General features: G+C 47.6%; 1 protein-coding gene and 1 long non-coding RNA gene across 4 annotated transcripts; one reads left to right on the top strand and one right to left on the bottom strand.

Annotated features, from left to right (window-relative positions):
• Positions 1-977: 977 nt before the first annotated feature.
• On the bottom strand, positions 978-24,435 carry 14-3-3zeta (tyrosine 3-monooxygenase/tryptophan 5-monooxygenase activation protein zeta). Of its 3 annotated transcripts, none has more exons than XM_033475619.2 (5): positions 24,290-24,435; positions 7,558-7,865; positions 6,010-6,133; positions 5,144-5,307; positions 978-4,310 (listed from the first exon to the last, which is right to left on the bottom strand). In XM_033475619.2, the coding sequence occupies exons 2-5, from the start codon at positions 7,855-7,857 to the stop codon at positions 4,155-4,157; spliced, it is 744 nt and encodes a 247-aa protein (XP_033331510.1). In that variant the 5' UTR covers positions 7,858-7,865; positions 24,290-24,435; the 3' UTR covers positions 978-4,154. The 3 variants fall into 3 exon arrangements, with proteins under 3 accessions (XP_033331510.1, XP_033331511.1, XP_033331512.1); XM_033475620.2 differs by lacking the exon at positions 24,290-24,435 and adding an exon at positions 12,709-12,969; XM_033475621.2 differs by lacking the exons at positions 5,144-5,307; positions 24,290-24,435 and adding an exon at positions 4,700-4,863.
• LOC143260198 (uncharacterized) lies at positions 10,613-18,859 on the top strand. Its single transcript, XR_013034330.1, has 2 exons — positions 10,613-11,069; positions 17,087-18,859. It is a non-coding gene; the product is annotated as an uncharacterized LOC143260198 (long non-coding RNA).
• Positions 24,436-24,728: the final 293 nt, after the last annotated feature.

Here is a 24,728-nt window from a genome sequence, read left to right as displayed (position 1 = left end):
TGTCGAAGTTCTCCGACAAGGAGAGGACACTGCACGTAAAAGGTACCCGGTCCCGCTCAGCCGGCCCATCCCTATGATCGTTTCAAAGACTCTCTCTCGAGGACCTGTTCTCGCAGCCCTTCGTCGTTTCATTCTCACTCGTTTGGTCTCTCTCTTGCATCGGTAAGTGGACAATCGGCGAGTGTCCGATTATTTTAAGACTACCTCGGCAACAATCGATTCACTCCAGAGTCCCGCGCGAGTCGATCTCATTATCGCCATTATCACCATCATTATCATCATCATCATCATTATCATCATCATCGTCGTCATCGTCACCGTCACCGTCATCATTATTCGCTTTGGTTAGCTTTCGTTCGCGATACGACAGAAAACATGGACACATCGAACGTATAGTACGTCGGGACACGTTTACCCACACACACACACACGTTTTTAATATCGATAATCGTTACTTGTTTTGCCATGTAGTATGTATTGTTGTGGTACACATTTACGTATCGGTATGTGTGTTTCTGTTTGTCTCTTGTGAAATAGTAGGCGCGAGAGCTTTTTCGTGTATGTTACACACATACTTAAAAGTATAGAAATGCCACACGAGGCGAAGAATTGTGCGCGACACACAATCGATGTTCTCTAGCAACGACACAAGGATGAAACGTGAACCGAACCAGAGGCGGACGGTGGATCTCCAAGGACCTCGGAGCCGATTTACTTGATCGATCGATCGGAAGTCGTGTAAAACAACATAAGCAAAATGAAAACTGAGAGAGAAACTCTTGTTTGATCATTCATTTATTTTTGTATATCTCGTAGAAAAAGAAGAAGAGTTGACTGGTGTGTATTTGTGTATGTCTGTCTGTATTTGTGTATGCCCGTCTGTGTATATATATATATATACATATATATATATATGCGACTGTATGTGTGCGCGTGCGGTGAGTGTATGCGTATGTTCAACATAAAAACAATCGGAATCGTCTATCTTAATAGTTTTTTTTATTTAGTTGGAGAAAGCTAACGTTTCTCACATAGAATTTATATGTAAAAACGTAAAAATGACTTTTCACGGCCCTCAAATAATTAGAAGCAATTAGTTCGTACATATATACATATCAATCCGCCCCTGGACCGAATGTATCCGCTGCATTCGGACGCGTCGAATGTTCATTTATCGTCGGATCTTATATTCCATTATCGGGAAATGGTTACGCTCGTCCTTTGCTTTTTTTTTTTTCGAGAGAGGTTTCGGTCGAGGCAATTGGATCCACCTTTTACGCGTCTCTGAACAACCTTTTTTTTCTTTTTATCTTGTTTCTTTACAATGCTGTTTTACCCCGAGAAACCGGAAGAAATTCCTGTCGATATATCACAACGATTACATGAAACGAAAACGCAAAATGGCGTTTATAAGTGGCATCGTTTCCTCCACGAGTTCAAATTCAGGAACGTCGTTCAACGCGACACACGTACCGCTAGGTGTGATCGTACAATCGATGGAAAATTATGGAAAACAACGAATATTCGAGCTATCGACAATTTCCACGAGATCGATCATGGCCATGGAATGAACGCGCACACATGCACGCACGCACGCACTCGTATACTTTGTACGTATACCGTAAAGTGAATCCGAGGAAGAAAAAAAAAATACTCATTTTCCTTGCTTTTGATTACGATAGGATCTGCTAATCTGCGATTGATTGCGATACCTGTACATTGCGCGGGTGTGTGCGCGTCTCGTTAACACATACGGGGAAAGGATAAGCAGAGAAACGATAGAAAGAGAGGCAGAATGTGCGTGAGAGAAAGAGAGACAGAGACGTCTGGTGCCCCGAAGAATGCCAGAGTAAATCAAAAGAATCAAGCAACGGAGACACGAGATGTACGGGTAAGGAAGAGTTTGTCAGAGATCGTCGTGTAAGAGATCGGTTGCTCGAAAGAACGCAAAAGCGGTGTTCCCTTTCCTCTTCGATATTCGTGCATTGGAAACGGACGGCCGTAACGTGAGGAGGACAGAAAAGCATTCAGAGAAATCACGACGGTTCACTCACCTCGGTGTAGTAGCCGTGATTGCGCGATCGCGATAATCCACGACGCAACCTTAACACAACGATTACACACGTATCCATATTAGAGGAATACCGATCGCGTCGACGGTTTCCGACAAAGAACTGTGTTTCGACAGAAGCAAAACGGAAACGAAAAATCGCGCGGTAAAAAGTTACACGTTCGATCGGTTCGAATAAGACGGAAGAGCGTGCAGTACACACATACCCAAAGAAATGAGAAAAAAAAAGTATCGTATGTAAAAAAAGTAATTCACCACCGATGTTCTTGTTTCTTTTTTTGGAACTTAATAACTTAATGTATTTTTACTCTCCTTTCTCCTCCTACGTTCTTCCCTTCGTATAATAATATCGTACTTGCTAGACAATGTGAAATTTAATTTAATGACAACTGGATATAATGTAGTTAGTTTCATGCGTGCTTTTTTTCCCTTTGTCTTCGTTTCTTCTTGAACGTCTGTATTTTCCTTTGTTTAGCGAAATATTTTAAGTGAACACTGTCCGAGCGATTATGCTCGCTTCACTGACAACGAGGCCCTCCTGTGCTCCCGTTCGCGTTCTAGTTTTCTTGTTCTCGAGGAAACCACGGGACTCCGAAAGAGACGACAACACGCGTCCTCGACAGCGAGCCGAGTCGAGCCGATAGTACGCTACGTGCCATTATTATCCTACGGGAAACTTTCTTATCAATCTTTTGTCTCGTCGAAGGCCGTCTCTTTGTCGTCGCGTGACTCTCCCGACGGCAATAGAGTACACAAGAGTACAGATATAAGTAACAATATGTGCTGTGCCACGCGAAAGGGGAACGGTTTCGAACGATTTTCAACGGTTGGAAGAGGAAGCAGGTTGGCGCGGAGGGACTCGTGGTCGCCGGACAGCGCTCGCGTTTCAGATGGTAAACAGTGAGCAGATCTGGGAGTGACAGTGGTGTTTTTCCGCGGGTTATATTCTTCGCATCCCGTGTCTCGTACCGACGCAAAACGGTGGCATCAAACGCTACATTTATTCCTTCGATTTAATGTTCTTCTTTTCGTTTTCACGTTACAGTCTCTCTCCATATAAGTTGATTCGGTCGCCTCTAGTTACTCGAGAATCAATTTCACCGTATCCGAACATAGTCTTACGACGAGACAAAGTTTGCGAAACAATAATACTCTTCCTGTCCATTCCTCTGTTCATCCACAATTTGCTCCTTCCTATTCTTCCGTACAAACACGAGTCGATATACTGGTTTTCTTTTCTTTTGCCGGAGAAATTTCGTGCTCGAAATTTGGACGATTCTCGCGCGGCTCGACCGTTTTCTTTCATCGAGAATCGTACGCAAACACAGGCGACGCACCGTCTAGGACGATGTGGGCTTTGGAACGCATTCGTTCGTACTTTCTCTCATTCTCTCTCTCTTTTAAGATTTTCCATCCTTCTTTCACGCTCTCCCTCCATCTCTCTCACGCACTCGGTACGTATACACACATACACACACACAAACACACACACACACACACTCTCTCTCTTTCTCTCTCACTTCGCCATTCTTCCTCGATTGGCGATTGAGGAGAGAACACGGTCGAGAACGCGGGGATTCTCCGTGTTTGAAGTTTCGAACCGGGCGTAACAGCTGTGGCGGTGGCGTCGGCAGCAGTGTGCGGTCGCGTTTAGGACAAAGATGTACTCGAGGTATTCGAGGGGAGGAAAATCAAGGGAGAAGGGATTCTCGGGGCGATGGTCTTACGACTGGTGACAGGAAGAATGGTAGGAAGGGAAATAGGAAGATGGACAGGTAGGTAGGTAGACCAGTAAGAGAGAAAGGGAGGTCGATCGATGAAAGGGACACGGGAAATGAAGAGGAAGGGAAAATGAGAGACAGGATTAGCGTCGGGTTGGGGGGGGGGGGCGGGCGGAAGGAAGGAAAGATGGGAGGAAGAAGAGGAAACAAGGTGGTACGCGAGGGGCGCGGGGACGAAAGAGGACAGGTAAATGGATAAATCGATCTCAGGTGGATGGATTGGTGAGCACTTCGAGGGACGGGGGGACGATAGAGAATAGGATGTTCTTATTAGGTTTAGAAAGGACTTAAGCTTAGGAAGGTTAGTTGTCGCCGCCCTCCTGTTGTTCGTCCGGCTCACCCTGCGTGTCACTGGTCCAAAGGGTGAGGTTGTCGCGCAGGAGTTGCATTATGAGCGTGGAATCTTTATAGCTGTCTTCATTAAGTGTGTCCAACTCCGCGATCGCATCATCGAACGCCTGCAATAGTCCAACAAGAATCCATTACCACACCTAGCATCGGCTCTCGTCGGCTTTGAGACATTCCGGCGCATTTGTTTTTTTTTTTGACGAACAAGCGAATTAATCACATGCAGAAAGCGTAGAGAGAAATTTAACGCGAAAACAAGAGCGATGCAAGAGGAGAACTATTGTATAGATATAGACACAGAGATACAGTGGAGGCATTATTGTAGTCACACCAGGCAAAAAAAAAACGGTTAATCGTTTGGTAAGTTAGAGGATTCCGGTACAACGGTTATCAATCGTTTGCACGTAGAATCGTTCTCGGTTATGTGGTTCGGGTGTATCGACAAAAATCTCGCAAACGTAAAAAAGAAAAAAAAACTTTCGCGCAACCAAATTCTAACCTGTTTGGCCAGGTGGCAAGCCCTGGCCGGAGAATTAATAATTTCATAGTAAAAAACGGAGAAATTCAGAGCAAGACCGAGCCTAATTGGGTGAGTCGGCTGCATTTTCGACTTTGCTATGTCGAAAGCTTCTTGGTACGCCTTCTGCGAATCCTCGACAACCGCTGCAATGCAAACGGATAATTCAAATTAACTAGTGTTACACCGTTTTTTTTTCTCGTGAGAGCGAATCGATTCGAATCTGGAAAAAAAACAGGAGCAACTTTTGCTAATCTCTGCGGAACGAAAATAAACGTTTCTGCACCGTCGAGACCCAAGCACAATATTTTTGCCTCCACTGCAGCGCTACCACCACCACCATCACCACCCAATCATCGTTATCATCTCTACTGCCACAGTGTATCCTTTTGCATCCTCTCGACATCAATCTCCGCTAAATTGTACCTGTTTTGCCAGCTGACAGGCCTTGTCTGGTGAGTTGAGGATCTCGTAATAGAAAACGGAGAAGTTGAGGGCGAGACCTAGCCTGATCGGATGAGTAGGCTGCATCTTTGACTTGCTGATTTCAAAGGCATCTTGGTATGCCTTCTGGCTGTCGTCTACCACGGCTGCGTATGCGTAAATATTACGTGGAAAATTGGATTATCATATTTTCGTGTGGGCGATGATCGAAAGCTTTTCGGAGGGGGCTTCTCAAATTCTAGGTACGCGGGACAGAATCTTTTGAAAAAAAAAAAGAAATGTTCGGTCGAACAACCGTGACGACACCGTTAGCATTCAGAATGAAAGTTGCAGCAGGTATGCGCTTGTAACGAACGTCATGGAATTTTTTAAATCCATCTAAATCCAACAATGCGACCGACAAGCTTCGGGTCGAACATCTGCCGTTGCAGCTGTGGTTCTTCTTTCACGGGGTGCACAGGTACGACAAAAGTATCGTGCACCTTTCCGCGCCAAGAAAGAAACGCATTGACCTCGTGCAAACAATTTCAGATACAAGTAAAAGCGCGTCGTCTCCTGTGTATCGAAAATTTCGAATAACGCTTAAACGCGCGTCGCCTTTTCCAAAGGCGTTTTCGAAAATCGATTAGCCGGGTGTTGAGAATCCAGCGTTCGCTACCAGCATATATAGGCAAGCAACGGTGGTCTCCGTACTAACAAAAAATACCATTGAAACGATTTATACACATTTTGGTGGCTAGACGGAGATTTTAAACGCGCCGTGTTTTCGATGTTGGTAGCGAGCACGCGTTAAATCTACGAAGATTGTACAAATGGAACGAGATGAAATATCTCTGTGCGATGCATACCGTGTCTGGTTTCTCCGGTGGCGACTTCTGCGAGATACCTGTAGTAGTCACCCTTCATCTTGAGGTAGAATACTTTGCTCTCGGCATTGCTGGCCTTAGGGATCAGGTACTTATCGAGGAGTTCCTACAACATCAACGATGCAGTCAGCAACGCGAGAGTTGTCGCCACACGAACGGTCGGAAATTCCGGATAAGAGCCGTTCGAGAGGTGCTCGCGCGGGCCGATCGCGGGGAATGAAACGCGTCGCAGCCGCGATATATCCAGTATAGCTACCCGACGCAGGCGTGTCGTTTCCTCTTCCGCTTCCCGTCTATTTCCGGACATTCGAACCCCGTTGGCTCGCGCGATACGATGCTCGCCGGTATTCGTAAGCGATCGCGAGACCGTGCACACGAGGTGCGAGGAGATCGTTCGACGTGTCTCTGCCTCGCGGGTAAATAAAGAAACGCGCTCGCTTCCTGAAACGCTTTGTCGCGCGTTCAAGTCTGAGAGTTCCCGTTCCCGGCTGGCGTTCGCTGGACGAAACTTAGCAAGAAGGGAGATGGGCGCGTGTAAGACGAGCCAGTAAAAAGCGCTCGTAATTGACCCGCGTGAAATTCAAGCCGTAGGGCGATCTCCGCTCTGCCTTCCAGCTCTTCGAATACGCGTACGCGACTCATAAACGAGATCGTAGGTTACAGTAAGACGAGACTGGCCAGCAATACCCGGGAACCGTGCAATCCTGCCTCAGCCGAGATCGCAGGAAGGCTCCGGCGGGAAGATTACTATGAACTGTTCGCGAAACCGAGTCGGTAGATTCGTTCGATAGTAAAATAGTCCAATCGACGATGACCATCGCAGCCATGAACTTCGTATGGCTTCTAGCTTTCGGAAAACTTGACGCTTTCTAAATGATCCGAGATCATTTCATCGCGATCGCCGTGCAACTAATTCAAGACTTTTACTGGCTCGTCCTGTTGGATGGATTTACAGACCGCGCGCGGGGCTTTTATGCGAGCATAAGCGAATTTATAACAACTGGAAATCAGAATGCGAAAGTTCCTCCCACTGGAAGTCTAATAAATGCTGGAAATGCATAAAAATCCGCAGGCCAGCGATTAAATAAAAAGTCCCAGAGATCCACGAGCTTGTGTTTCAACGAAATGGGGCACGCGCGGCCTCGTGTGTGCCAAGCTAAGGTTAATGACCTTCAAGATACGTAAAACGCATTAGAACGATCTTAGAGCGTTGCCAACGATCCGTCGAAATGGAAGATGTACGCTCGGAACAACATTAATCGCTTGCCGAGATTGTTTATCGAAAACTTATTTATAGATCTTTCGACGTGGCCATATTACACAGCCAACGGAAGAAAAACAAATTAAAAAGAAATTATAAAGGTTCTGTCATCGCAATGATCCGTCGTTTTCGCTGAAACAGATCCGGACTTCGCGTGTGATCAGCTTTAGCTCAAACGCTAAACAAGTCGAAGTTCGAGATCACGGATTAGAAACTGGTCCGAAGGGAAATCTCGCGGACGCTGATCGGAAGCTGATCGTAGTTCTTACCAATACGTCGTAACAGATCTCTCGTAGTTCCTTCTCAACCTTTTCCCGGTATTCCTTAGCCATCTGCTGTTTGCGCTCGGATCCTTCGGTCTTTTGCTCGATCGAGGATATTACTCGCCACGAGCTACGTCTCGCGCCGACGACATTCTTGTACGCTACTGACAGCAAATTCCTCTCTTCGTTCGACAACTCGACTCCCGTTTCGGTGACCGCTTTCATCGCAGCTGCCATATCGTCGTACCTTTCCGCCTGTTCGGCGAGCTTCGCACGCTGTACCAATTCCTCCTTGTCCACGGACATTGTGTTGGCTGAAAAAGAAAAATCCCCAAACGACTGTACAACGTGGTCGCTATTATTGCGCAACGGTCGTATAGCTCTAAACCGCTACTTATCGCGCGAGTTTCGCGTCGTTGTTGATGCGAGCGTTCCCCGGCAGCGGCGAACGCGAACGCGCGCAAACCGTACGTGAGAATAGATTTCACCGACGCGTTTAGAACAGGATGACGTACTAGACTTGTCGCGTCGAACGAGGCCAGAGTTACGTTCCCCGAAAAAAAGAAAAAAAAATAAAGACCATCGGTTCGAGCGAGAGAGAGAGAGAGAGATAGCACGGTCGAAGCTTTTCATTCTTGTCCTTCGTTCCCAACGGATCGGAACAGATGGCCGACTGACTCGGTCTTGGCCGAGACTCCCAGAGGCTCTCGAAACTCTCGGAAAAGCCGTATTCACCTAAGAGAACCTAAAACGGAAGTTGGACAACGACGCTTTCACGGGCTTTTCGGCGAGCCGTCCGTGGCATCGACCCAATAAAATATCATTGGCCTCTCTCTCTCTCTCTCTCTCTCTCTCTCTGGGTGTCATTCGAAAGCCTCGCTAGGTTGTCGAACTCTTTCATCGATCCCCGCGGACACCCCGACGGGGCCTCTCCTCTTGTCTCGAGATCGTTGCGCGAAGTATACGCGCGTTCGAAATCGTTGGACAACCAACGAGTTAAGCTGCTCTCGGAATTTCATGGAACGTTCGATAAAGCCCGTATTATCGTGCGTGATTTATCGCGATCATGTTTTCAATTTGAAACAATTTTCCTAGAATCGACAGGCCAGTTTTTACGCGTTCGCAGCGACGTAACCGCGATTCTCTCGCGGTGAGTCACCATTTTAGCTCTCTCTCTCGGTCTCCGACGATGGACACCGGTCGACCATCGGCAGCGAACACGCGAGAAAGAGCGAAAGAGTATATACGAGAGCGAACGAGCCCCCCTTTCGGCCCTTTTCGGTCGAACCAAATCATTTCCGAGGCATTTGCGTCTCGGTATTCGCCTTGGTTCCCGCCCGCGTTTCGAGAATTGGCTCGAGCCGTGGAATGCGGCAACTATCGCCCGGTTCCGTTCGATCGAGTCAACTTCCGCGACGAGCTTCTAAAATTATCCGAATTTTACTGTTGCCCCGAGAGAGCATCGCGCGCGTCGTTGTCACTCCGCTGGAAATGATGCTTACGACGCGACACACAACACAACGAAGGGAACACGGTACGACGTTCGCGATCTACTGAGAGAAATGTGTCGCGGACGGGAATCGATCGGGCGAATACCACGGCGAATCGAACGCGATGAAAAAGAGGTTAATATTTCTGAACACGACACTATATACCCGTCGACGACGCTCGGTGGCCCGAGTCTAACTCGAGCTGCGATCGATATCCGAGCGGTAGCCGTTAGTGTCCCGTCGATAATACTCTTTCGACACAAAATGGCCAATTTGTAACGAAATCGCGAATTAATCACTTGTAAATCGTGCATTTAGACACCAACGAATACGGGTTTTATTGACCCCTTAATGCACAGTTTTTTTGAAAAAGGCCGGCCAAAAAAGATCAATCTTCTTTCAATGTAAAAAAACACAATTTAGAACGTTGTCTTGGCAAGAAAATTACAAAAATACAAAAATAATCAAAATTTTTATTGCATTTCTAATTTTCAGAATATTACTATTATTGTTGTTGTTATTATTATTATTATATTTTATTTTACATTATATTTTGGTAAAACATATGTTGAAAAATGAGCGAATCAGAATCTGAATATGAATACGCTATCGGAAAGCGGCTCACAAGGAAGAGATAAGTCGCAAGTGATAAGTAGAAAAAAAAGGATATATTTTATACTTGAATAAGTAAGTGTTATAGCTTATAATCCCATGTAAATGATAAATATCAATAAAACGATTGCTTTTTTTTGTTGCTTTCACATTGTTATTTTCAATTCTCGATCGCATTCGAGTGTGAAAAATTATAGCAACATAAAGTACAACGCCGCTCGAATTATCTCGAGTGTGCACAGTTCGGCCAGTTTAGCGCGCTCGAGTTAACTCGAGCGTGCACGTTAAGGGGTTAATAAAAAAAAAAATGACAGTACGTTCGCGCTGGACTTGAAATTGATCGAAGCGAGTCAAACTCGAGATTCCGAAGAAATTATGCCTATAATCAGCACGACGAGTCTTCTATAATTGAACGCGAATTAAGGGAAGTGGTGCATCGATGTAAGACCGATGTTCTAATCTCGCGACTAGGGATACGAGACTTCGTGAAATTCCAACGTGCTTTCGGCCACAGGAGTTACCGCTAATGACATCGCGAAGGTTACGAGCGGCGGCAGTTAACGACGACAGCGAATCGTTATCGGCGGCGATAGCGTTCGTAATCACCGCGCGCTGCTCGACGATGTTTGCGGCATCAATCGTACAATGTAACCAGGAGAAAATACGAAAACACGAAGAAGAAGAAAAAAGAAACGACGATCTCGTTGGAATCGTGAAGCACGGTCACAAGAGTACAAGTTCTAACGAACGAGGGAGAAATGAACACAGGACGTCGCGATGGGTCGTTTTCTAGGTTTTCCAGGCGCGCGCGCGCGCGCTCGTCCATTGAACGACCGTGAGACACGAGAGCAGTACGACCGGAGAAAAGTATTTCGAGAATATCTGTTTCGGACGACCATCGTCCGGCGCGCGCGCTGCGAACGGTTCGAGGAATTGTCTGGAAGAAGCGCTCTCTTCCCTCGTGTTCGAACGAAGGCGTAGGCCGTCTCGAAGGAGGTCCGTTCCGCCATGAATATATTTGGGAGCAGCAGCTCTTCCTTTTCGGGCGAGAACGCGCGAACCTAGATAAATTGCCGTGATCGCGCGCGCGGCCTATATCGATCGGATAGATCCGACTGGTGTTATCAGGTGGAGACATAGGCGCCATCGCCGCGCTCGCACGGCCGTCACTGGCCGTTAATTCGGGACATTAACGCGCGCGTCGCGACGCGTACACTGCGCACGCGAGATTATACCACGGCCAGCGTAAGCGTTAACGCGAGAATAAGCACGAGCTTGAGGAGGGCATGAGGCATGAACATTGAGCCACGAGTATGGACATGCAAGCGGTGAGCATAAGCAGGCAAACGGAAGGAAAGGTCGGCGCGGGCGAGAGATTTCTGCGCTCGAAGAAACCCGGACAGAAATATTAAACCGGTAGGTGTATTCGACGTCCTATATTTAATCGCGCGATCACCTGGCTTTGGGTTAGCAAATGCTTGGACAGACGACAGTGTTGCCGGATCCACGAGAAACAACACCGCGCGTTGCCGCTGAAATATTTCCGGCGTAGACATTTCGAGCAGACACCGCGAATGGAACGAGACGAACATGCCGAGTCTTAACCGACCCTTACCGGTCTGTCCTTTCGTGCTTCCTCAATAAAAAAAAAAAATTGTCCTAGTCCCGAAGACCGGCTGAGATTCTTCTTTTCAATAAAATACGAAACGGTCGTGCGACGACACCGCCGGCGAAATTTCCGACGCGGACGCGTCGCGAATACCTATGATTCACACGACGTCTTCCGAGGAATCTCGAGTTGGACTGTACGTGCCAAGTTCACCGACGGGAACCGTGCAAACGGAATGATGCTGGCTGGCTGGCTGGCTGTTACCGGTTATCGTCGGAACAGTAGCTGCACGGGATTTACGTGATACTAGAACGCGTCATTCCTTCGATCGCGACCAGAGCACCGATTTCGTAGAACCATCACGGCTTATCTGCGGCTATGTCGCACTTAAACCGTCGTTACCGTCTTTTCTCTAGGCAGATCTCGGTTCGATGACTCGCGGCCCCAGCTACTTCGATACGATCGAATCGCGGCGAATCGATATCTCGCGGGAGGGCGGACCGAACGGTCGATAAAAGTGACTCGATTTCCAAAAATAGTACGAGATCCTACACAGCGACAACGTAATACAGCCGCGACGACCGAGGACGAACGAGGAAACAATGTTTTATCGAGCCCGAACACGTACGAGGGAAACGAAAAATCGAAATTTTCCCGAAAAGCAGAGAGCGCCACGACCTCGTTGCTAAGACCGAAGATTATGTGCTGGAACACGCGTCATTCCGATGAGCAATCTCCATCGCGTTAAGTATATATCAGTAACGATTTGAGGTTATGGTCGGCACAATCGCAATCACGATTCGAGAGGCAGCCAGACAGAGCGCCACGGCGCTACTTTCACGAAGCGAGAGCGAAATTCTTCGTCTACGCTTTCTGTCCCTCCCTTTCTCTCTCTCTCTCTCTCTCTCTCTTTCGGGCAACACGCCCCGTCCTCGAGGTACTCGATTCCATGGCGTACGATACGCACGAGGAACGAGAACGGCGAACAGAGAGGAACAAAGAAACCGACGCAACGGATCGCTTTTGCTTCCGGCGAGGCTAATCGGCGTCGTCGCAGGGACCACGTACCGATTCCGTTCTTCTACGTCGTAGTCACGCGACGCCGCAGAGGAGATCGAACGAGCGTCGTTAAGGCCAAGAATTATTTGCCTAGAAACGCGATCGTTCGGCGGTTTCCGACTTGTTCTCGAAAAATTCGGTTTCGGAAATAGGATAACGCGTAGCACTATGCGTCGACGAGAACGAAACCCGAGACTGAGAACGGAAGAGTCGCGAGGCGGGGAGGAGAGATGCCAAGAAGGATCGCGCAGACTGGATGTAAGAGCGCCTACGTTACGCGTGTCTAGAGCTAGACGGATCGGCGAATAGGAGCTGCTAAGCAGATTACGAGCCGGGTGTAGAAAGCAAAGGAGAGCAATGCGGGGCGACTTAACGTCGCAGTCTTACCTATAGTTAAAGTCTTTTGTACAATAAATACTTAAATAAATACACGGTCTCGGCGTATTCCGTGGGATCGCGCGGCAACAGGAGGGGGTCCGAAAACTGACTAGACTCTCGGTATTGCTAGTGTTTCTTTTGATCCGGAGGTAAAGAGCGAGAGCGTATTACGCGGAGAAACTACGCCGGGTCTTTTTCCTCAATCACACTCGGTTACGATACCACACATCCCTCGGTGACCACTCCCGCACAGCGACTGAGCCGGCAACGCTGTTCGTGGTGGGGACTCGGCGTACCTCGTGCAAGGACTCGGCGGCGTTCGTGCGCCTTCGAGCCCCGTCGATTCCCCTCGTGCCGGCTCGGGCCCGAACCGAAGTATTGATCGGCTCGCCCAGCATGGTCGGCTCGGTGAGGTTGGGTGGGGCAGCGGTACACGACTGTCCCGGGACACCAGAGACATGGAACGCGATGCGCCGCGGCGAGCCAGCCCGAACGGAACCGAGCTGATCCGATCTGATCCGCGTCGTGACGCGCCACCCGACCTACCATGCCGCGCCGCGTTGTGCAGCGCGTCGTGGGCTCTCTCTGTCTCTTGCCGATGCCGGTAACATTTTCTCGTTACCGCATTCGCCGTCCCATTTTCTTTTCCCCTTACCTTTCCCCGTAGGCACCTTATTCGATCGGCGATCAATTTGTCCATCGGTCAACGCATTCAACGTTATCGAACAATTGCAAACCGATCGTCGGTCAATGAAGCTTCACGAAATGATCGAATTCTCGAAATCGACGTACCAGGCCCCGTATTCGGTGCACATTCAACATTCTTTCGCAGTGGTTGGTGAACGTATCGATTCGAGCGGTTCTTGTTTATGCTCTGGAGAAAATACACCCTCGCTTGCATAAAATATAACACGAATAGGAGGACGAAAAGAGCCGGGTACAGCGAACGTGCATCCAATTCCAGGATCATCGAATAAAAGATCGTATACATTCCCGGGGAATTTTTCACTGTGCCAACTAGCTGAATCCTGCCGTAAGTAGCTTTTAGACGCCATTAGTCTTTTCTTTCTCAGATTTCGGGCTCCCGAGGTTGGGATCGTTTACCGTTTCGTTAAAAAAGAAAGAAAAGCGGGAGAAGCTTAAGGTTCGCGTCTCGAACCGTCTCAATAAAGTGACGGGCAGTAGGGGGAGGGGGGTGAAAGAGAGATACGAAGTAAATAGAAAAAGAAGCAATTATACAAGGCTACAATAGTGGAATCGAGAAGACGAGCGCCAGAAGTAGGGGTTGGCTGGCGAGGTTGAAATGAAATATTGATCTGCGGAGGCGCGCGCAACCCCTGCAGCCGACCCGCCCTTCCTTCTTCCTTGGCCGCCATTTTCCGGCTCGTACTTTCTCTAGATCTCTTTCTCTTTTTATCTCAGGCTGTGGCCCTTTGTCAGCGGGCTCTCCTAGAATATCTTGCCCGCCGCAAATAATCGTTCTCACGCGTCCGGTACTCCTTCAAATTCTTCGCTTTCCAAACTTTTCGACCCCGCCTTGCTCCTACTTCCGCAACAACGTTCAACTGCATTTCAGTTCGACGATGCCCAGCAAAGAGTTCGAAGATAAAAAAAAGAATTGCACGAAACGATTCCGTCGGTGTATTATTTTTTTCTCGTTCCACATGGATAATTTCGTTCGTTCGCTCCCTGTGTGTGAACCAAGCACTGAAATACTATGGCGCGACCCTCTCTCGTCAATCGATATGGAGCAATGTCGCGCAACGAGCTTGTTCGGTCGTCCGATGCGACCGGAGCTTCGCACCGTGCTCGATCGTATTGATCCTGTCGGCGAAGTTGGACGAATTTGCAACGAGTCCTGTATTCCATGTACAGAGCATTCAGATTTCCGATTAATATCGTCAACTTCTCGACGGAGTGTTGCGTGCTGTAGGAAACGGTCCTGCTTTCGGCCAACCGAGTGCTGCAGGGTTTGCCAAAGTATTAATACAAAATACAGAGTAAACGGACGAAACGGATTGGCGCGATGCCTCGGGTAGCGTTGCATAGGCGTCGCGTCGCGTCGCGCCGCGTAATGGTAATCGATAGAGTCCGGTCTTACGAACCAATTTCCGTATTGACGGTTCCGTGTATCAGTTTCGACAGTTCGCCCCCACCACTTCTCTCCAGGTATAGAAACCAAAGGATTGGATAACAACACAACAGGTATCTGGGATTGTTACGCGTAAATGACTTTTCTCTGGTTAAGAGACTGTGGGGTCTTTTCGCATGTTTGGATTCTCGCGTTTTCGAGCGATTTACAGCACCTCGAGGAATGCGCGTATAGCAACCGGAAGCGGATGGAAACGTAAATGAGGTTGACGACGAGTCGAGAGTCGCGGTTATCCGGCGATATTTAACGTTCCGCTCGGAAACGAGCGCGTACGCTAGGTTAGTAACACGTAGATCAATATTAGCTCGCGGTTTGCGCGTGACAGAGCTCCGACCCGCTGCTATAGAAAGTCGTTTATTCTCATTTTGTGTCGCGCAAACAGGTTGCGAGCTAGAAAAGGCAAACGGTAGCGCATCCACTCGGAACGGGAGGCCTACGTGGCTGCAGCAGCTCGTCGCGGCGTCGGTCACTCGGATTCGCCGATAAAGCGACACGTGCTTCGAAACGCTATAGGCGATAGGACGGACGATCGGGCATCGATCGACCGTCTCGAAATTCGCAATTCCGATTCTACTGCTCGAAATTAACCTTTCAGGTACGGCTGAATTCTGCGCGAGGCTTTGTCTCCCTGGACGGCAGAGTCTGATATCTACTGTACAGAGTGTCTGTATATTCTGTCTGTATATTGTTAAGATACAGTCATATTGTTAAGATACAGTCATATTGTTAAGATAAGTCTGTATATTGTAAATCGATGCGAAGACAAAAGAAGTGTGAAACAATGCATACGAAGACGATTATTTGATTCGAACGATGACCGAGCGAGCTACTAGAGCAAGCCACTATAGTGGCGCGTCGTCCAGAGAGATGACATCCGCGGAAGCCACTATAGTGGCGCGTCGTGCCTAAAACGCAAGAGCTAGGTCCGGAGAACACGCTGGGTGCGGGAAACCGATAAAGCCGGGCGGTGGACGGACCGGTCGACGGGTGTTCTCGCGCGCCATACCCAATTTCAATTTCAATACGTATCTTCCCTCGACATGTCCAACGAAAAATAAAGCCACGAGCGCGTACTATCGAGCGGCAAGGAAGCGTAACTATTACGACACTGACCTTGCTCGCGCGGCGCCGCGCTGCTCCGCGTCGCCTCGCCTCGCCTCGCGCCGCGCTGCTCGGCTCGCAGGCGTTCGCGAGTTTCCCCGAGCCGAAGCTCTAAAAAGCTTTTCCTCGTAGTCGCGACCGGGGCGGAGGGAGGGGGGTGGGTTCGGCCGAATGGAATGGAACGGAACGGAACGCATCCAAGGGTATTTCGCTATTGATTTTCAATAGGAAACAAGCACTATTTTTACTTCCGCGCTCGAGAAGATTCGCCGAGGCTCGGGGGCCGATCGATCGAAAGAGCGCCCCGTGCGGTTTAGAGAGACGGCCGGACGCGTCGCGCCGGCCGGGAACGGCTGCCGCCGCGAGAGAGAACCCCCCGTTTCGGCCCGACGCGTACCGAGAAGAAAAGTCTGGGCGGCAAAGCACAGTTTCAAGGCGAATACAGGAAGCCTGCGTATCGACGTCGATTAGAGAGCTCGCCGGGGACCAGGCCTCCAGGCAAAGGTGGTGTCCGTGCGAATATCGATCGCAGCTCGCGTGCCACGATACGTATCACCCCGGGTCTCTCGGTGTCGGTACACGTTCGACGAGCGACGTCGGAACCGGTACAATCGACAGGTTACAGCGGAAACACGGAGATCGATTAAATTTCTCGACGGCGCTCATTGGGTCGAATATTGTGTCCTTCGGGAAAATCCAGCAAAATATCTCTCCTCCCTTCGGTACCTCGGAGCTAGGTGTTATACTATATCGAGCCCTACTTTCTCCGAACTTTCCACGAAAACATGAAAGCGACTGTAGAGACAATAAATTAGACTTGCCATCGTTTTTTACAACAGTCGAATTATCAACCCTTTGCACTCTTAGGCAAATTGTTATATCGATTAAAATTGTTATATCACGTTCTAAGATCATTTTTATATCATCGAAGCTTACATTCTAAACATTATTAAAAGTGTTAGCTGTCGCATGAATCGCGAGACTCGATTTCGTATGCATAAAATGCACTTTGTCTTGCAAAATGGAAATACCGTAGGTCGGAAAAGTTATTTTAGATTTACAGTTAAAATGGCTTCGAGAGTGCAATGGGTTCAACTCCGATCCGAATAAGAGATACAAGTTCTTTCGTTTCAGGGAGAAAACGAATCCAGGCCTGCTGCGCAGCGAATCCAGGTGCGTCGAGGGTTAGTCCAGGTGCACGGACGTCTGGGGCGCCGATCGAATCCTTCTCCTGAACGCCCGCGACCGAACTTCGCCTCCTCCCTTCGTTTCACGTTTTAAACAAGAAACGAGTACTCGAGGATCGATAAGGGGGCTGCTGGCTGGTCACGGCGGGGAACTGGTTTCCGTGAAACCGTAACGATCCGAACTACAAAGCCAGACCACCGCGTGCCACAGGTGGCAGCGTAGGGGTGGTGTTACGTAGGTGTTACGTGTTCCGCAACCCCTTCTCCCACCCCTCTCTCTCACTCTTTCTCTTTCTCTCTCTCTTTTCTTGCTTCTTTCGATCTCTTTCCATATTCTTCCAATGAGAGTCTTCTCCGTTCGAAGGATCGTAGAAATTCTCCCACCTCTCTCTCTCTCTCTCTCTCTCTCTCTCTCTCTCTCTCTCTCTCTCTTTCCATATTCTTCCAATGAGAGTCTTCTCCGTTCGAAGGATCGTAGAAATTCTCCCATCTCTCTCTCTCTCTCTCTCTCTCTCTCTCTCTCTCTCTCTTCTTGCTTCTTTCGATCTCTTTCCATATTCTTCCAATGAGAGTCTTCTCCGTTCGAAGGATCGTAGAAATTCAGCGGCTTAGAGTTTTCTTGAAAACCGATGCGAGATGCACCAATCCGTTGTATTGGGTTGTCCGAAAAGTTCGTGCTGATTTTGAAGGAAAATTGAAGCGCAAGAGATTTAAATTTTAGTATACATTTATCATATTATATATATATATATGTATACGTAGGTTTCATTCTTTTCTACAACCTTTCTCCATCTTTCAGGCAACTTGAAAATTCCGTCCTGTCAGTATCTCTCAGGTTTCTCAGCGAAAAACTTTCCTGCGTGATTTTTTATCTTGACCAAAGAGTCGAAGCTTTTTACCGCCAAGGGAATTTTGTAACGATCGAAACAGGTGGAAATCAGAGGGCGCAAGATCTGGCGAATACGACGGATGGGGTAGAACATCTCGAACGAGCTCCGACAACTTTCGTAGAGTTATCAAAGACACCCGAGGCCGCGCACTTTGTTTTCTTTCATATTCGAAGGCGTATAAAACTGACAAAAAATTAACGTATCGTAACCAAATTTTTTTTCCAAATATGCCCGAAAGTACCGTCTTTCGCGATACGTACGCGTGTCGTTTAATTTCAATCGTTCTGATATATTCAGACCTGTCCCTTACGCCGCCTATCAAAAATCGGCACGAACTTTCCGAACAACCTTAATACATTCCGCCACGGTATAGGCCAGCAGCGTTACGCGTCACGGCGAGAAACACGCGTGCGACTCTACCAATGCCATTCACTCGGTCTCGCCTAATACGCGCTACCGTTACCGCCTGCCTATGCTTTCATTCACCTACAACGCAACTCCACGCTGATTCGCGTCTGAATCGCCGGGAGGAAAAGCAAAGTATCCCCGGTTATTGGGCACTGTCTGCATATTAACCCCTTAACGTGCACGCTCGAGTTAACTCGAGCGCGCTAAACTGGCCGAACTGTGCACACTCGAGATAATTCGAGCGGCGTTGTACTTTGTGTTGCTATAATTTTTCACACACGAATGCGATCGAGAATTGAAAATAACAATGTGAAAGCAAAAAAAAGAAACAATCGTTTTATTGATATTTATCATTTACATGGGATTGTAAGCTATAACACTTACTTATTCAAGTATAAAATATATCCTTTTTCTACTTATCACTTACGACTTATCTCTTCCTTGCGAGCGCCGCTTTCCGACAGCGTATTCATATTCAGATTCTGATTCGCTCATTTTTCAATATATATTTTACTAAAATATAATGTAAAATAAAATATAATAATAATAATAATAACAACAACAATAATAATAGTAATATTCTGAAAATTAGAATTGCAATAAAAATTTTGATTATTTTTGTATTTTTGTAATTTTCTTGCCAAGACAACGTTCTAAATTGTGTTTTTTTTACATTGAAAAAAAATTGATTTCTTTTGGCCGGCCTTTTTCAAAAAAAAACTGTGCATAAGGAGTTAATCCGTTAAGAAAGACCATTGGCGCCCAGTTGACGAACGTTGACGCGATCCTTGCGAATCCTTCCTCTATAGTACCGCGGGATAGGTGGAAAACCGGGGGCGCAAAATCGCCGGGTCGTAGGGCGACGCGCGCGGCAAAAGGCTTCGGGACTTGGCGCAGAGGGATATGTTTAGCTTTGGCCCTGGACGATTTTTCGACCGCGGAACGCGGCTCTATTTCTCGATCGCAAAAGAGAAGAATCGGAAAGGGTGTGTTTCGCGGTCGCGCGATCCCGAGGCGCGCTCTCTCTCTCTCTCTCTCTCTCTCGCTCGTGTCCGAGCCGGCAAAAAAGGTTGCACGCGAGAAGTATATTTACGTTGCCAGCGTGCACACAGAGACACCGCGGAACGTATGTTCCGTACGCGGAATCGTGCGAGCGGCTCGAGTTTGTGCGTCAGCCGTCTTGGAATAGCGACTGATGTCAAGCTGCCTGGTTCGTTGGTCAGACGCGCGTCACCGCGTCGAGCCGCGCCGTGCGGAATACCGACGGCGAACAGGGTTCAACCAACCACCGGGGTCGAATCGACCACCGGGGTGGTTTTGTCGAGCACGCAGAAACGTGCCGACTTTCGTAAGGGCGTGCGAATCGCGAGCGAATTGAAGCGGAGAAGGCCCGGGGCGAGTAGCGCCGGCAGTCGCGGGACGGATTCGTGTCAGCAATTTCCCGAAGGACGCGGTCGTTGTTGTTGTTGTTGGGTCGCCTGGAAATCAGATCGAGATCAGGTTTTTGGGTCGAAAAACATCAAAGAGGTCGGCTCGAGGAAACGGAGAGGCGCCACGTCGTTCGACCGAGGCGACCCACACAGTGTCTGCGAACGAGAACTTGGCTTGGGCAGAGCCATATTTTTCTGTTTCTTGACACCGAGCTGGACGGGTGAAAAATATATTCCCTCTATTGCAGCGTTAGCTCCGTGTTTTTATTAATTAACCCTTGGAGCTCTATGGACGCATATATGCGTTCGGCGAAAGTCATCCGTGTAGCCTAAGGTCGCATATACGCGTTTGTCGATTTTGTTCAATCGATATGCAGTTATTTTCGTGTAAAATTAATACGGGGCCACTCGTATCGGTCTATGTATTGATAATTGTTTCGAAAGTGTTCACACGCAATTAAATTATTAATTCCTGTTGTAAATATCAAATTAAGTTTTTTTAGTTGATTGTAAAATATAATGTTTTAAATTGTTAATGTTTATAATACATTATTTTAATGCTCAAAGATAACAGTCTTTAGTTGTTTAACCTTCTGCGAAAGAATCACTATAATTTATTACTGTTCACGCCTTGAATAGTCGCTTCAGTGTGGCAAAAAAGTATTCCGCCCTCAGCGATGGTCAGCGATAGCCGAGCTGCTCCATCCCTACGAACCGTTTCGGCCAGAAGTATTCAGAGCTCAAAAGGTTAAATACAATTCCTGTTCCTCGAATGTAGACAAATAGCTGACCGAGTGTTGCCAAGTATGTAGATGCTAAACCGTTAAACGCTGCTGGTAAAGCAGAGAAAAGTAAAGGAGAAGCAATATCCTCATGGACCCCATCCGTGCACTGAACGGTTCAAATATATGATATATATAAATAATATATATCATAATAATATATATAATATATTATTATAATTATATATATATATATATCATAATAATAATATATATAATATATTATTATAAATATATATATCATAATAATAATAATATATATAAATATATATAATAGTTCTGGTCGTTTACTTGCGACGAAGTACCCTGGATATTTTTTTGTGCATCCGAGAAGAAGGAAATAGCACGTACAATACAGAGAGGGTGAGAGGATAACAGTCACCGACGGAGAGAAAGTGGAAAACGGTCACGACGAAGTGCTAAGAAAACGAATGGATCGGATGATCCCCCGCTGTAAAACCCTGTTCTCGAATTATCCGAAGGACCAACGCTGGGATCCCTTGCGCTTCAAGGCGTGGAAACTTTTCTTCGTCGTGGACGATACGAATGATTCCGGAAAAAGAGCCGAGGAAACGCGAACGACGACGTCGTCGCAGCCACACCACCAGGAAGCGCGAAACAATTGAACGGTACACGCGACGCACGGTGGTGACGACGTTGTCGTCCCAACCGAGATCTTATTATCGAGGAAAATTCAATTTCCGACGTCGCGTGTACGCGTTGTACACAGCGCGAAGCACGAAACGGGAAGCATCCGCGGTTTTCGATCGCGGTTGTTAAAAAGATTCGCCACGCGTCGTTCCGCATTCGTTGTTCAAGCAATGGAAATCAAAACGTGCGAACGATCCGTCTGCATAATCGCGATTTCTGTATCATGAAAATCTTCTTTAATCAGTTCGTGGATTTCGAAAGAATTAAAGCGTAGGAAATCCCGGTCGATTAAATGGAGCTCTGATTGCTGATTATTATTATTATCTATATTATTATTAATTATTATTATTATCTATATTATTATTATTTATTATTATTATTATCTATATTATTATTTATTATTTATATTTATTATTTATTATTATTATCTATTAATTATTAATCGTGCATCAACGATCGATGCCGCTTCACCACTAATTCACGACAGCATTGTCATGACACAGTCATCAGATACAGGTCCCTCGACTCGTGACGTTGAAACGTCAACGATTCATGGGCTAATTGGCCGCGAACTCGCAGCAGCTACGAACACGCGTACAGCTCTACACCTGATTCGTATTGCTTCCGGCAGAGCGTGACATACAAAATGAATCTTCCGTTCTAGTGTCTCGCCGAATTCGTGCGATCAAAGGCGCCCAAGCACGATGTGAAAAATATATCTAAAGGGACTACACGATGTATATATGTACATATATGGGTAATATGTGGGTCTTAGCTGATCGAGAGGGGTTCTACGGACGAGAGGCGAAGCAAGGGCGGCGAGACATGTCGAAGCAGGAGCAAGTCGCGGCGAGGCGGGACGAGGCGAGGCGAGGCGAGGCGAGGCGAGGCGAGGCGAACCGACGCGACCCGACGCAAAACTATAGTCTTGCGTCATCGATCTTTACACCTTTTCGCACGCAGAACTAACAACGAAACGGAAACCCGAGGGCCTAATCTTTCGCTCGTAATTTATAGTTTGTGGAAAACCTGTCACAGAGTGAGTCGGCAAAGCTTTATCGACCGACTGCTCCGCCGTGTACCCGCGATTGATTCGTGGCGCAACGCGCGACCAACGCATGCATCAAAAGTAGCAGAATTGTATTTTCTACGATACTTGTCTCTCGAAAGAGAGAGAGAGAGTGAGAGAGATACGCGTAGACACATGTACCTATCGCGAGTTTATTTTAGTAGGCCACTGTTAATGTGGGCTGATAGGGAAACCGAGCGATCGTAATAACGTCGACATAATTCGCTTTTCATTTGAACCGACGAGGGATGTTCATAATGGAGAAAACGCGGGGATGATGGTTAACAACAATCGGCAATCGGTTAACAGCAACCGACTCGCAACAGCGTGGCATAGAAAAGAATGCGGCGATCTCTCTTAAGAAGAAGAAGCTGCTACGCTCTCGTTACGCAAATATGTATGTAGGAGGCCACGGGAGAAACTAGGAACAACGAACGTCACCGGCGTGTCACGACGAGACCATAGCTCGATCGACCAAACGTGCGAGTGAGCGATCCACGGAAAGACGGAGGAGGGCTGCTCTCGTCGGCCTTGGCGAAAAGAGTAGACCTCGACAGTTCGAGGAGTTGTTCGATGACCGACAAAGAGTAGGGGGGAAACAGCGAGAAAGGGAGTTCATGGTCCCCCACCGCGAACGAACGCCTACCTTCCGCTAAAATTCACGATTTACGTTGTTCTCGCGCTAAGTCGCGATTACGTTGCCGACACGATCGCCGGTGAAAACCCGCTCCGATATGTAATGTCGCCGAGTCCTGCAGCCTTGACCAATTTCTCTCCTCTCTACCCTACTGCCGTAACGATTCGCGACAGGCGCAGTGAATCTCGAGCAAGCCGATACATTTCAAAAGATCTTGATTTTCAATACGCTGGAATTCGCGACGAAAAAGACACGGTGATTCTACTTATCGACGATCGATACGGCAGAACGGGGAAGAGAAAATGAATGAACGTTCGATCAGACTGAAAGGACAAATATCCAGTGTAACTGTATAGAATGGTAACACGGTATAGATATGGGTCTGCCGTGGGTATTTATCGTGTTGACCGTATCAACGTGATATCGAAAACACCTCTGATCGGTTCGCTTGTCAAAGGGCGTGTACTCTGTGCCGCAACGCGGAGACACGTTGCTACGAAGGAACGCATATCGCGTGGCCATCGTTTATCACGATCTCGAGCGTAAGCAGGTCGGATATCGTCGATGAGAGAACAAGAACGATCTGCCACGCGGTGTATTTCCGTTCTCTCCGGGCGATACAACGAATCTTGTATCGAAATAAGAAAAAAGACAAAAATTAATCGGTAAAATGTCGATCCGTACGCGGCTACCGCCTCCGAATTAATTGGTCGAAAATCGCGAGGAAAGCGACGAACGCGGAAGAAACGTGAGAACGCGAGATTACGCGGAAGATCGTGAGAAGGCGAAAAAGCAATCGTTCGAAATATCTTTGCAGCGGATAGAAGCGGATACCGTCGCCGGCTATGTAACTAAAATGGCGGCGAGAAAATTGTACGCTTAAAGGCTAGCACGTTTGATCGCGTACGCCTGGGTCACGAACGTTTGCACGAACAGCCAACGCGAGCAACTGCCTTCGCACGGTCCCCGTGTCGTCGACAACCTAACGAACTTTGCTAAAACGATGATATGCTCTACGAGAATAACCGACACGGTACGTGGACGGTATTCTAATGTCGAATCGAGTAGCTTCGATCGCGAGATTTCAACGAAATCAGTCGATTTGGCAGGTTATTTCGGGGGACTCGAGACAACGATCGGCGAGTCGCACGGCTACGGGGTTCACACAACCCGTCGTCAAATACATTCCGTATTAATTGCGACTGATATTTTCCGAGCTATCGTGTTCGTCAGTTTTCTCGACTCTCGAGCACGTTTACGATTGGAACGAAAAAACGACTCACCTTTGGAGTGCTGTAAGCGGCCTAGAAAATCGAGGCTTCGGCGTATTCAACGGCTCCCGTCCACTACGATCTCACAGAGTGCACTGGCGCAACGAGCGGAAACCGCCATCTTGAACTGCGTTCACTTGACGCTTTCCGCTCGTTCGAAAAATATTCATACGTTCCCGCCACTTCCCCGATCTCGTCGTACTACTAATTGTTTTAATGCCGTTCGACTTATTGGTATTCGTTATTTTCAAATTACGAATATTCGATAAAACGTATATTACAGCGGATTACGTGAAGGGTATCGTTGATTCTCAATTGAATAATATTTGATACGGTTAACCGACATCCGTACCGAATCAGATTTCGTTCCGAATCATAATTGCGATGGCAAATAAAAATATTTCTTCGAATTATAGCGTGCAACATCTTTTAATTAAAAAAAAATGGAGAT

Source organism: Megalopta genalis, chromosome 10 (genome assembly GCF_051020955.1).
Source record: "Megalopta genalis isolate 19385.01 chromosome 10, iyMegGena1_principal, whole genome shotgun sequence".
In the NCBI taxonomy this organism is placed as follows: Eukaryota; Metazoa; Arthropoda; class Insecta; order Hymenoptera; family Halictidae; genus Megalopta; species Megalopta genalis.
This window is presented reverse-complemented; position numbering and strand designations above follow the sequence as displayed.

Bases quoted from the DNA above. Each gene is read 5' to 3' on its own strand.
- 14-3-3zeta (XM_033475619.2), bottom strand. From the start codon at position 7,857: ATGTCCGTGGACAAGGAGGAATTGGTACAGCGTGCGAAGCTCGCCGAA. The intron at 5,308-6,009 runs GTATGCATCGCA...ACGCATACGCAG, and splicing joins CACCGGAGAAACCAGACACG to CCGTGGTAGACGACAGCCAG. The intron at 4,311-5,143 runs GTACAATTTAGC...GGACTATTGCAG, and splicing joins CCTGTCAGCTGGCAAAACAG to GCGTTCGATGATGCGATCGC.